General features: G+C 32.1%; 1 protein-coding gene across 1 annotated transcript in view; it reads right to left on the minus strand.

Annotated features, from left to right (window-relative positions):
* Window positions 1-13357, minus strand: part of LOC124360132 — a 54610-nt gene that overhangs the window by 11481 nt on the left and 29772 nt on the right. Inside the window, exons 2-4 of the mRNA XM_046813480.1 lie at window positions 10098-10260; window positions 2709-6467; window positions 1839-1961 (exon numbers count right to left, since the gene is read on the minus strand). Of these exons, the coding sequence (XP_046669436.1) occupies window positions 1839-1961; window positions 2709-6467; window positions 10098-10236 (4021 nt within the window). The 5' untranslated portion in view covers window positions 10237-10260. The remainder of the gene's footprint in view (window positions 1-1838; window positions 1962-2708; window positions 6468-10097; window positions 10261-13357) is intronic.

Here is a 13357-nt window from a genome sequence, read left to right on the forward strand (position 1 = left end):
AATAAGATATTGTTAGCTGGTTGGCTTACTTAGGTGTAAACAAAAATATATATATTCTGACACATAAAAGATTCGGGTTTGAGTCTTGACGAGGCAACTACTTTAGTGGCATAGCCAAGTGTTACAACCCCCTCATCTATTAGCAGAAATGGTCCTTATAGTGACGATGAACAGAAACAAATATTGAAAAAAAAAAATACAATCCCATGGTATAGCAACCAACTAAGGTATTCTTTGTTTTCTTCTACACACTCAGTGGAGGCAACAGCATTATGATTGAATTGAAAACAGAAATTTATATATATATATATATATATATATATATATATATATATATATATATATATATATATATATTGTAATTATAATAATATATGTTGGTGAAGATGAAAGAAGATGGGCACCTGTATCATATTTCATGAGTCTTACTTATGATAATAAGAGACAGCACCAACAACACTAAAAGACAGCAAAATAGCTTGTAATTTGTTAAGTGCCATAGAATTTATTACAGTATATCAATTATTTAAAGAAAGTTTTAAAACTGTTACTATGTAGTTATTATATATGTAAGAAAAATAATATATTACTTTACTCTAAAAAGTATAGCATAAAACCTTTCATAATTTTTTATATGTATTAGTGGTAGCTATAGAGTTCCTTTCCGCGTGTTGATTAGATATTTTGGGACACTTGTAAAACCAAGATAACCTTGATAATCCTAATAAATACTGGTAAACACTTCATAAAAATGATAATAGTGAAGTATTGATGATGTACAGTGAAGTAAAACTATTACTACAATACATTATAAAACCTAAACTGCCAAGAAAAATTCTATGAAATGTTTATGTAATGAGACTCAGTAAAGCAACACTAATTTTTTTTAAATTTTAAAGCTTTTTTCCCTAAAACATTATATTAATAATATAATTAAACTTGTTTTATGACTAACTGTAAAAACAATAAATGTATATTGTTGTTAAATAATATTCCATTTAAATATCCATTTTTGTGATTGTTTACAATTTATTTAGCCATATAGTGCTATCCACTTATTCTCACCCGATCAGCATAGGTATTCTAAGCATAAAGTTAAAATTGGGTGTTCTTGTGTTACTGATTTTCTGTATTACTGAACAATGACAAATATCCGGAAAAATCCTGTTTCCTTCACAATTCTTCATTGTTAATAACAAACTTCAAACAAAGAACTTGTGTTATTGTATTTATTTTACAAATAACTGAAATCTAAACAAATGGCCATTGGCTAATAATAGAATCTTGTATTTTTTTTAACACAACAAATACCCTATTGCCGAGGTCTAGTGAGTATCATTATCACTCTACCGAGTCTATCAACATCACAAACACGTACCAATAACATTTATTTGAGTCTTTGATACATCCATTGCACACTAAGACACTTCAATACAACTAAACAATATTGACACAATGGCTGAACATGATTCTTTTTTGCATTGTGAGAATACAGCTGAATTAGTAAACAATGATGGGGCTAAGCGTTTACAGAGGAACAAAAGGTGGTGCTGAAGACTAGTGGGAAATGCCAAAACTGTGTGAATAGTGATGACTAGTTGCAGGACAACTACTTGTGCTATATTACAATAAATAAGATGAGAATAAAACAGGACAAAGAGGTTGACATGAAATATTATGTTAGTAGAACAGTTTTGTAATATTGACGTAAATGTAATATTCCATCGTAAATCGTGAATAGGTCCAGCTTTAATTCCTCTTTAGCAACATGAACTATTAAAATAACTGCTATATAAAGTTAATTTTTAGGACTGTAAAATCTTAAATTCTGTACAAACCTTGAGCAATTATCCTTTCAATATCATTTTGTTGTTCATCTATGTCAGTTTGTATAGAATCCATGACGTAGCCATACAGTTGGCGAGCAAGAGACAAAGGCAGTTTCACAACTGGGGACGAATCTGTGAAACAATACACTCTAATTAATTAGGAATACGGTAAAAATGTGAAAATATTCAACAAGCCTCCAAAATAAATACGTTAACCTCCTCTTTTTTTGGAATTAGTTAACAATTATAGATTGAAAATAGCATTTTTCTTAAGAACTTTTTAATGCAATAAAAATAAAAAGAATTAATTAACATTTAGAATACAACTATGAAACAAAGCAATTATTAATACGTCAAATAGCTGTTTTTATTAATATACTGCACTTAAATCCAAGGAAATAGATTTCAAGTGCCCACCAAAAATTCAAAACTAACCAAACTAAAAGACGTTTTTTTATGGATACATACTTACTAAAATTGACTGGCAATTCAAAATTACTATTAAGATTTTTCATATGTTCCTTATGGATATACTTATTATGAAATAATTGGCCATCATGGATACCTTATAACTAAGTACCTTATACACAAAGTCTAGTACATACTAAATTAATTATTGGTTTAAGGTTCCAAATTCATCTGACGGCATCATCAACATACTATTTATTTTCTTAGTAACAACGATTATTATATGAGAAATAGACTAATAAGGTAAATTATTTCATTGTGAACAATAAGTGGACTATATGCATTGCTAGACACAATTGGTATTTTTTAAATGACAGTGACGAAAACCCAACTTTAATTTCTCAAACATGAAACCCTTCAGTGATAAGATAAATAATATGTTTAGCAACAAAAATACATTTATATACTCACTCATTACTCCTGGCAAATTGGGGTTTCCAAACTTTTGCTGTAGTTGAAGAATGAGATCATCGTTGAGAATAAGCTCAACAGTATTGTCTTCATTTTCACTGCCACTACTAGACTTACTGCAACTACTACTAGTGCTTTCTGTATCATCATTATTATCTTCAGAGGTAGTATTCATTTCTTTCTGATTTAAACATAAATCATTATTTTGCACAGGTTCAACTATATTTTTTTGTTTAGCTTTGTCATTTTCTATCAAGCTCACATATTCTGGATGTTTTTTCTTAATCACTTTCAAAATTTTGTCTGAGTAATGTTCTTTCCCAATTACAACTGAATTCTCGATTGTTCTCTTTAATTCGGCATGCTCTTGAGTATTAGAAAATCTACATTCACGCTTTGGACTTGATTTTCCTTGAACACATTTATAAATCTCAGTTTGGATAGCTGGGGATTCTCTAGTTACAACATTTTCCTCATTATGAACCAAACTGCTCTTAGCCTCTTCACTAAAAGGATAGAAGCTGTGTTCAGAATCTAAAAGAAGATCTACGGCCCAGTCTATATCTCCTTGGCATTTCTCTACCATATCAAGGATGTATTTTTCTGGTATATTTGGAACTAAACTTGCAATTTGGTTTATATCAAAGCTTTTTACACTATCTGATGAATTTTCATGAGTCATTGTACTTTTATCTAGACATAGCGTTTCTGTAACCAATGATTTGACTTCATTACATTTGTCTGTTACTATATCTCTTGGATTACATTTTAGAATCTTCAACCCATTTGGAATTTCTTCTGCATCACACATTACATCTAAGTAACTAGTGTTTGTTGATGAATCCACAGATTGCGTGTTATTCATTCTGGACCGTTGAGGAAGAATAGCCATTTCATTTCTGGGTGCACTGGTTTTGAATACGCTCTCTATGTTATTCCAGTTTTCACTTGGATTAGAGACAGTATCCCAAGATTCCAAACTAAAGACTGATTCATTGTTTAGAGGCTGCAGAGCTGGTACTGTACTTGTGAGACATCTAGGTCTGGAAAGATTACGGGCAGGCTTTGGATGCGGAACTTCCGAGTTGGTGGTTTTATTACATTCAGGATCCCATGCAGAATTTTCTTTTTCCCAGTCATTAAAAGAATTAGAATGTTGGTTCTTATGTAGATCTGTATCAAAATTATCTAAGTCACAAACAAGACGTACAGGTAAAGAATTATCCCAAAGAGGTTGCACTATGTTCGAACCATCTTTCACTAGTAATACATTTGCATTACTTTTACCTAGGGAATCTATGTCCGATTCATTGCAGGGTAGAACATCTATTGAAGATGTACCAGTTGAATCACATGTATTTTTTTCTAAGAGGAAAAGTTCATGACTGTTACATAACAGTTGTTCAGGAGCAATTGAAATTTCAGCTGTTTTACAGGTCACCCACTTTTCTTTGATGTCTTCAGACAGATTTGAAAAAGATAACGGGTCTAATTTGTCTTGTAGGCTCATTTTTTCCATATCTTGATCATTTTTTATGAGAGAACTTGCATTTAAATTGTTATCCGAAATTCTCTCATTCTTCTTTTGTGCCAAATTTACTCCAATATCGTTAACGAGTGTTGTATACCTGTCCTGTATATCAACATCTTTAAGTTGATATTGTGTGTTACATGACTTCGTTTCTCGATCCGTTACTTCATTATTTTGGGTGGAATCAGTTCTGAAATTACTTAGAAGTGCTGTAAATCTTTCCTGTATATCAACGTCACTAAGTTGATATTGAGAGCTAACGGGTTTTGTTCCTTCTTCAGAAATTGATTCTAATAAAGCACTATCTTCATGGCTGTTGGATAAGGGATTGAAAGTAACATTTTTCTCAATTGAAATACTTTTGTCACTTATGATAGTATCCTCAAAAAATTCCTGTTTACTACAGGAATCTACTTCTATCTCGACAGCTTCACATGATTTCTGTTTTTTCTTATCTTCAGTGCCATCAACAGCCTTCACAATGATGGAATCTACCAATTCCCTAGCAGCTGTTATCTTTTCTTCAAATGTTTCACTTGATAATGAAGTACTAGTGGAGGAATGATTTGATTCTGACATATTCTGATCATTCTTTGAATTATCCATTTTATGATCTACAGGAGTGCTATCCTCTTCATGTAACTTAGGAACATGCGATAATGATAAACCTTTGAGATCTGTCTCAAGTGCTAAAATGTTTTCTTTCTTGTTTGAAACTGTTGACTTACCAAGAGCAGCCAAAAGTTTGTTAGTCTCGGCCATGAAGTCAAAATTGTTCAAATTAGCAGAACTTCTATTATTCATACTAGAAGATGATTCTTGTATTTCAGTAGCATATATTTTAGAAGATAATTCTGGGGATACATTTAGTTCCAATGAAGAAGTTTTATGAAACGGTAATGGAATTGGTTTCATAACATTTGTGTTTTTCTCTAATGATAAGTCTGTCTGATAGTCCTTTAGGTTCTCTTCAAAACTGATTAAATTTTCTGGTAAAGTGTTTGATCCATTTCCACCATTAAAATACGAGTATTCTTCACACCTGAGTTCTCCATTCAATGGTTTTAGTAAGTCAGTCTGAATTGGAACTTGAAATTCATTCACAGGAATTTCTCCGAAAGTTATGTTTTGAACATTTTCATTTTGAAGCGAGAAAGTAGATTTTCCACTTTGCATTTTCATCATGCCAGACGATTCCCAAGAAGATGTCATCATTTCATTCAAATTAACCGAATTAGTTTGTGGCCTAAATTCCTTTTTTTTCTTTGGCTTATTATTTCGCTGACTACTTAACTTATCTTTCCATTTGGTGTTACGAGTGGGCTGTGGGGGAGCATTAGATATAGAATACCTTAACTCAAACTGTTGCAATAAATATTGGGGAGTTATATTCATTTCATATCGATCCATCATACTCCTAATTTTTGCTTTTGGGACTCCGTGTGTGTTTCTCTTAGCGAGTTCATTAACTTTGGCAAACCACCATGTAGAAGGTTCAAGAATCTCTATGTCGTAACCTCCAGAAACAGCTGCTTCTGCATAAACTCGCATCTCCCATGCTTGTGTATTTGTGTTGTCTATTATGATTGGACTGACCTCTTCCCTTATTGCAGCCACTACATTGTGCTGATTCCACACGTGAGCCTGACTCAAGTGATCGGGTACGTAAACATACACATTATTCCTGACAAAAAAGTTATCAGAACTAAAGATATGTCTTCTATGCACAGCTGGATCAATACCAGACTCTGTCAAAATCTTCTGAGCGAGATATGACTTCCCTGAACCTGGTGGTCCTCTCAATATTACCATAAGTTTTACCCCATCTTTTATCAGCATTAAACATCTGTCATAAGCTCCTCGGATACGCTTTACATAGTTATATTGTTCCAAAAATGGTGCCAGATTAATCTGACTGTTTTTCTTTATATCAGTGGAAGTTTTTAAATTTTGTGCTTTATTTTGTACTTGAGATTTTGATTTTTTTCCAATTCTTTTCCCTACACCATCTTGGGAGAGATCTAATATTTTCTCAAATTCTGCAGCCATACTACTATTAGATGGCAAACTTTCATTTTGAAGATTACTGCCCTGGAAAGTACTGTGCATAGCTTCTCCTGTCAGGGACAATCCCGTTGTTTTTGAGCTGATATTATTTTTAACCGAACGTGCTTTATCGGAGCGAGGGGTACTTGACAATACCATGATATCGTCCAAGGCTGCATCCACTGGAACATAAATATAACATTGTGTTACAGGTTAAATTTTATTAAAAACCTACAGGGTTACAGAGTGTAACTGAATTCCTGACTCAACTTCTGGAATGTATCTATCTATCTAGAGCTCTAAACTACAAGTCTTTGTTCTGTAAAATTTTCTCAAAAATGTATCTTAGCTTTCTTAAGTTAAAGACCCCTAAAATTTGAAAAAAGTTATCTTTAGTTTTTTATGAAAACTGTAATTAATTGATAAAATGCGTGCCTTATTAGGGATTTTCACGTACCTCCCAAGTTGTAGCTATAACGCTACCGCAGCATGAGACTGCACTGCCAATCTCTATCTTTTCACCTCTGGCAATTAACCAGTAGGATCCCTACTTTAAACTCGGTTTTCTCAATAATGGTATTGGTACATTATAGTATGAAATGTAAGATATCATGTTACTCTATTTTTATGCACTATTTTATGCTTGATTGGTAATTTAAAATAATAGCTTCCTCTCAAAATTAATTTAACCTTTTTAAGCCGCCCAATTATATTTAAAAAACCAAACATATTCATACAACTTTATAGAAATTTCAGAATTTCAGTAACATGGCTATATTTTATATACAAGTCATATCCTTTACATTTTTTTTTTATCTGACGGGTTATAAAATCCATTTTCAGAACATATACTCTTATTTCTTATTTTGTAATAAGTCCAAAAATCAGTTTTCAAAATTATTAAGTAACTATTGTCGTTATTGAGGAAAACATTTATGTTGAAATGTTAAACACAAAAAAGTGAATCGGCTACTGCTTTTTTTGGTTAGGTAAATGACAACCATATTTTATTAATATAATTTTTATGTTTTGAGATGAATAGTTTATTCTTACTTAAAGTGGCAGTAACAATTAGTTTACTGTTGTGTACAGTACAATATACTGAGCCTTCCAGACAGCTTCATTAACTTCTTAACGCATATGAATTTTACTGTAATAGATGGGTAAATGTACATGGTTATAATGTAATAAAAATAGTAACAGTAATTAGTTACTGAACCAATAACACTGTTTTCAAACTAAATAAAACTTGATAGAAATAATGGGTCTATTTTTTCAACCTCTAAATTTGAGATATGGTTGTGTTTTAAACATTTGCTTTTATGAAGACAATTTCTACCTACCCTACTGCCCTATGAAAGTTTTTTCCTGAATAACCTATCAAAACATTTAAAAAATTCAAAAACATTTGGATATTTATTATTTATATCTTAAAAATTCAACATAGTCTATAATTCCAATGGCTAAAAATACAGATGTAAAACTGCACAATATTTAACATGGTTCTTACGGGGAAAACTCCAGTTCATTTTACAACACCTGGCTCTTAATGACACATCTTTAGTCACTGATGTAGAGATAGTAAAAAGTCCATGTTAAATATTATTTACAAAACTGGGGTATTTTGTTACTTTTGGTTATCTATCTACAATTATTGATCTAGAAATAACAGTCTGGTTATTTCAAAAACATTTGATTAAAATATCTCATGTAATAAATGTGAACCATATGTGTAACTTTTGAAATATCACAAGCACACAGTATTCATTAAAACCACAAAATACCAATATAATCGGAAGTTGGTTCAAGAAGGATTCACTTCTCAAATAATAGTAAGCCGTATACGAGTTGTGTTCAAGAAGTTTTGAGTTTTGCGGGTTTGGAGAGTCCGATTGTCAAGATCTTTTATTACGTTGGTACTCATGCTCCTTAAATATAATAAAATGTCCAGCCGTATTAATTATTTATTTTTTGGCAAATCCTAAGATAGACATGTATTATCAACTCAGCGATTTTCGATGTTAAAAAATGGATCAAAACATATGTTTGAATTTGTATCATATTTTGTGTAAAACATTAACCCTACATCGGGCGCTAAACGGAGTTTTCCTCCGTGTATTTTTTATTATTAAAAATAGTACTACTTTTCTGATATTGGCAGTCGTTTCCCGCAGTGTACTTCACGAGCATCTTTCGGGGAAGCGAAACAATAGCCTCCCTCTTATCTTTGTCAAAATCTGTCAGTATGACGTCTACTTCCGTGCGAGACTGGACGATTCCTCCGTGAGTGCCCGATGTTGTGTTTGTAGTGCTTGGACGAAATCTCCGTGAGCGCCTTATTGTGTTTAGTTTTTATGGAGTAATAATCCGTGTGCGCCTAAATGTGTGACCTGTGATGGTTTCTTTTTAAGTTTTACAATATATTTTATTTGAATTTTGTGAAATGGAGAATGAAGACGAGAGACTTGTCAGTACAGTACCCGTGTGCTAGGGAACATTTCAGTACTGTTTATGGAGTGAACATTGTTGTTATAATAACCAGAAGGAATCTGTTTTGAAACTTTGTGTAGTATTAAAAAAAATTTTTAGTAAAGAATAAATTTTTATTTCTGAGTAATAATTGACATTACATTGTATAATAACTCAAGAATCGAAGTAAGTTGTTTTTGTAAGAAGTTAAAAACTAAGTTAATTTCCATATATTATTACAGTAGGTTAAACATTTTTACAATTAATTGCAATATTCCTTAAAATAAATCATGTTGTTACTATACAATAACATTTTTTAAGATTTTGAATTTCTTATTTGGAAAATTCATTACATAAGAGAGTAATTTTTATTTAACTTCTAAAAATGAATATATTACATTGTAATTAAATCCGTATGAATATTTAAACAAATAAAAACAGTTTAAACGACTATGATATCCATTATTCGCTAACCTGGAGGAAACCTCCGTGAGCGCCTGATGGTGTTTCTAATTTTAAGCGCCTGATGGAGGGTTAAATAAAGTGTAACAGAGTGTTGTGGGAAATGGTAACAAAAACCTTTGATGAGTCTACTATGAGTAAAACAAGGGTTTAAAGCCCCCAGCACATCAACAACCAATGAAGAAAATGTGGAAAAAGTGGAAGAAATGGTTATGATTGATTGCCATATTACAATCAGAGAAGTCGCTGACGATGTTGGCTATCAGTTGGCTTATGCCATGAAATTTTTTTGAATATTTTAGGTATAAAACTTGGTTACAGTAAAATTAGGCGAATGGAATTTGTTCAGGAGTAACTAAATGAAGTCAATGGTAATACAGAATTACTAAAATGTGTTATAACAGGTGACGAAACATGGGTTTACGGATATGAAGTAGAACCTATGGCTCAATCATCCCAGTGAAGGTATTCTGGATCGCCAAAATAGAAAGTCTCAACAAGTGCAGTCAAACGTGAAGATTATGCTCACTCTGTCCTTCACAGATTGATTGAACTATTGATGAATTTTGTCACTATTGAACAAATAGTGACAAAAGCTCTTTTGCAAGATCTACATGGCTGTGAAGTTTTTATACACTATAATGACTTCAATTATGAAACTAGGTATGTTACAATAGTTGGAACTTTCAAAGGGAAACTTTAAAAAAAGAAAATCAAATTTCAGCTTGTGACAAATCTATGTGGCAGAATACTCAAAATCAGAATTGATGTTTCCGGACACGGAAAGTAAGCATAATGTATATTATTGTTATAAAAAATTAACTCGATTTACAAAGAAATTAAGTAACCATAGAGAATATGAAAATGGTAAAATTGCTTACACTCCCAGTTCCTGTTTTGCAGAATCATCTGAATTATCTCTGGCTCCACCACATCTACAAACATATCAACGAGTGTAAGGTACATCTTCTCCTTCTCTTGACGACCTGGAGTTGTCGGCATGGGTGGCCAGTCACCCATCTTCTTATCTTTTGCTTAACAAACCTGCAATTAAAATATTTGCATTAAAAACATGTAATAAAATGTCTCCAGTGAGATGTTTCGCCTGTAACAACTCAGTATGTCCCATTGTACAGGATGAGGTCATAACCCCTACAAATATGAAACAAATTGCACATTTGTATTTCCAAAACTAGGGAAGTTCAATATGATATGTTGCATGAACCTCTTCTTTTTTAAAAATTTTACTCTTGTCCAAGACAGCAGGTTTCATGATGGCTATTGATATTGCCACAGCTCCTAGAAATTGCACACCACCTACAGTCATGCCATACCAGACACCATTATTATTCTTTGCACTAGTTTGCTAGTTTCTAAATATTTTAAATTTTACATGTTGTTTCTTTTCTTAATCATATTTTACATAATACTTATTTAAACAAAAGAAATCGAATTCAACAAAACATACAAGGCTAAAAATACAATTGTAGCTTAAAAATACTACAAATCTGAATTTAATACATGAATTAATTAGCAATTATAATACTATTGATTAAGCAGTTACTATATAACACTACAGTAATTATTGATTAACACCTTCACTGCGGCTCATGCTAGTGTCACCGTAAGCTGCCGATGTCAACAAGTAGAAAGCATCCCTCAAAACTAAAATAGGTTTCTTAATAAGTTTTTTCAAAGATTCATGGTAATTTTTCATTATTTTTAAAATTTTTAAGTGGAGGATTTTTTACTTAAACATTAAATAGTCTGTCTATAACTATCTATAGACGGGCTCTTTGGAAGTATAACTTTAATGTTTTAAAATCAGCTTGAACTAATACTAAACTATGCAAGTATGGTATTGTGTTGGGTTACAAAAAAATGTGTTACTTGATAATAATTGCGTGACAACACATTATATTGCGTGATTTTGTTACTTGTGCTAATTTTTCAACAGTTTTAAACTATAAATATGAAACTCTGGGAGTGTTCCTGGACAAATACAAGCTACTTTTTGGCATGCTTAAAACTTTTGAAAATGTACCCCACATGGGAGGCACCCTCTCAACATATTCAAATTTGATACATTTTTAGAAAGGATATATTTTTGCTGCACATTAGCCAGTTTGTGGTAGTTGTGCTTGATAATAATGAACTTTAGATATTTATAAATTGAATTAAATGTTATGCTAAGGACTACTATTATATATTGGTATATATATATATATATATATATTATATATATATATATATATATATATATTAAAATTTATTTAGAGATGATTTAATTCTGTGTTTACCCGGAAATCTAGATAGTAGTCCTTAACATACCATTTAATTGAATTTATAAATATCTGAAGTTCATTATTATTTGTTCATTATACAGGGTGTCAATTAAGTCTGGAACCTCTTTTTTAATTTTTGAACCACAATAGAAAGAAATACCAAAGTTCACATGTGCTTACTGGTGATAGTAACGCACACATCTGCCCAATTACCGACCGGATAATCCCTTTGGGGGACGGTCCACAAGGAGTCAGACAAAATTCTTAAATAGCAGCATAGGTCAAGTTTGGTATCAAATTAAAGTTCTTACTTAGCAGAGTACAATCCCGCAAACCGGACTTCAAAAGGTGGATTCATTCAGTAGTTATAGCTATTTGAATTTTAAAACAATTGAACAATGTAAATTATTAAGTATTACAAGTAAACACCAATTTTTAAGTACCTGTGATCAAAGTAAGTGTTCAAAATGTTCCCCTCCCATCATCTGACAATGTAGTAATCGAAGCCAGGAATCAATAATTATTACCAATAACACAACTACTGTTAGAATGTGAAAGTGGCAGATAGAGTCATACACAGCATCCACAGAAACTTAACGTTTGGGCAGGTATTACAGGAAATCAAATTATGGGCCCATTATTTATCAATGGTAATTTAAATGGTGACTCGTATCTAGCAATGCTCCAAAATGAGATAATTCCTGCACTACAAGCTGCTCTTGGTCGACAATTTCAAAGAATTTATTTCCAACAAGATGGCGCGCCACCACACTTTGCTCTCCTTGTTAGAGAATACTTGCATACAATATTCCTTCGCAGATGGATTGGAAGACATGGTGCAGTAGAGTGGCCTGCTCGTTCCCCTGATTTATCTCCGCTGGATTTTTTTCTTTGGGGATACCTCAAAGATAAAGTTTATCGTACTAAGCCTCGAGATTTGGCGCACGTAAGAAATCTCATAGTCCAAGAAGCTCAAGATATTCCTCGTGACTACCTTCAAAATGCAGTGGATGGCTTTTACACCCGCCTAGGACATTGCCAGACGATGGGAGGGGAACATTTTGAACACTTACTTTGATCACAGGTACTTAAAAATTGGTGTTTACTTGTAATACTTAATAATTTACATTGTTCAATTGTTTTAAAATTCAAATAGCTATAACTACTGAATGAATCCACCTTTTGAAGTCCGGTTTGCGGGATTGTACTCTGCTAAGTAAGAACTTTAATTTGATACCAAACTTGACCTATGCTGCTATTTAAGAATTTTGTCTGACTCCTTGTGGACCGTCCCCCAAAGGGATTATCCGGTCGGTAATTGGGCAGATGTATGCGTTACTATCACCAGTAAGCGCGTGTGAACTTCGGTATTTTTTTATATTGTGGTTTAAAAATTAAAAAAGAGGTTCCAGACTTAATTGACACCCTGTATATTTGTATTAGTTATCCTTCTATGCTGTGTAAACCTAAAAAATACATAACAGTTATGATAACGGTCACGTGTCTTGGATGCCGCAATTTAGTTTAATGAAGTTTAAACAATTTCTTTAGTTACAATTTCCTAAGCGTTAAACTTATATATCATATCACAAATTAGATTGTTTCGTTAAAACTACTAACAATATAAATAATTACATTACAATCATTAAATGTATGCAATTTTAATTATTCAATACCCTGCCGAAAAACATATCTCGAGACAGTACATATTGCGTAACAGAATAAAATTCTGGAAGGTATACTGAAAAATGTCAGAGCTATACTATAATTTAATTTATGAAGATGTAATCTGTAAAAGAAAACTGGAGTTCGAAGCGGCTGACCAGTTTCAAGTTTATCTTTATACAGCGATAAGT

Source organism: Homalodisca vitripennis, chromosome 4 (assembly GCF_021130785.1).
Source record: "Homalodisca vitripennis isolate AUS2020 chromosome 4, UT_GWSS_2.1, whole genome shotgun sequence".
Taxonomy (NCBI): Eukaryota; Metazoa; Arthropoda; class Insecta; order Hemiptera; family Cicadellidae; genus Homalodisca; species Homalodisca vitripennis.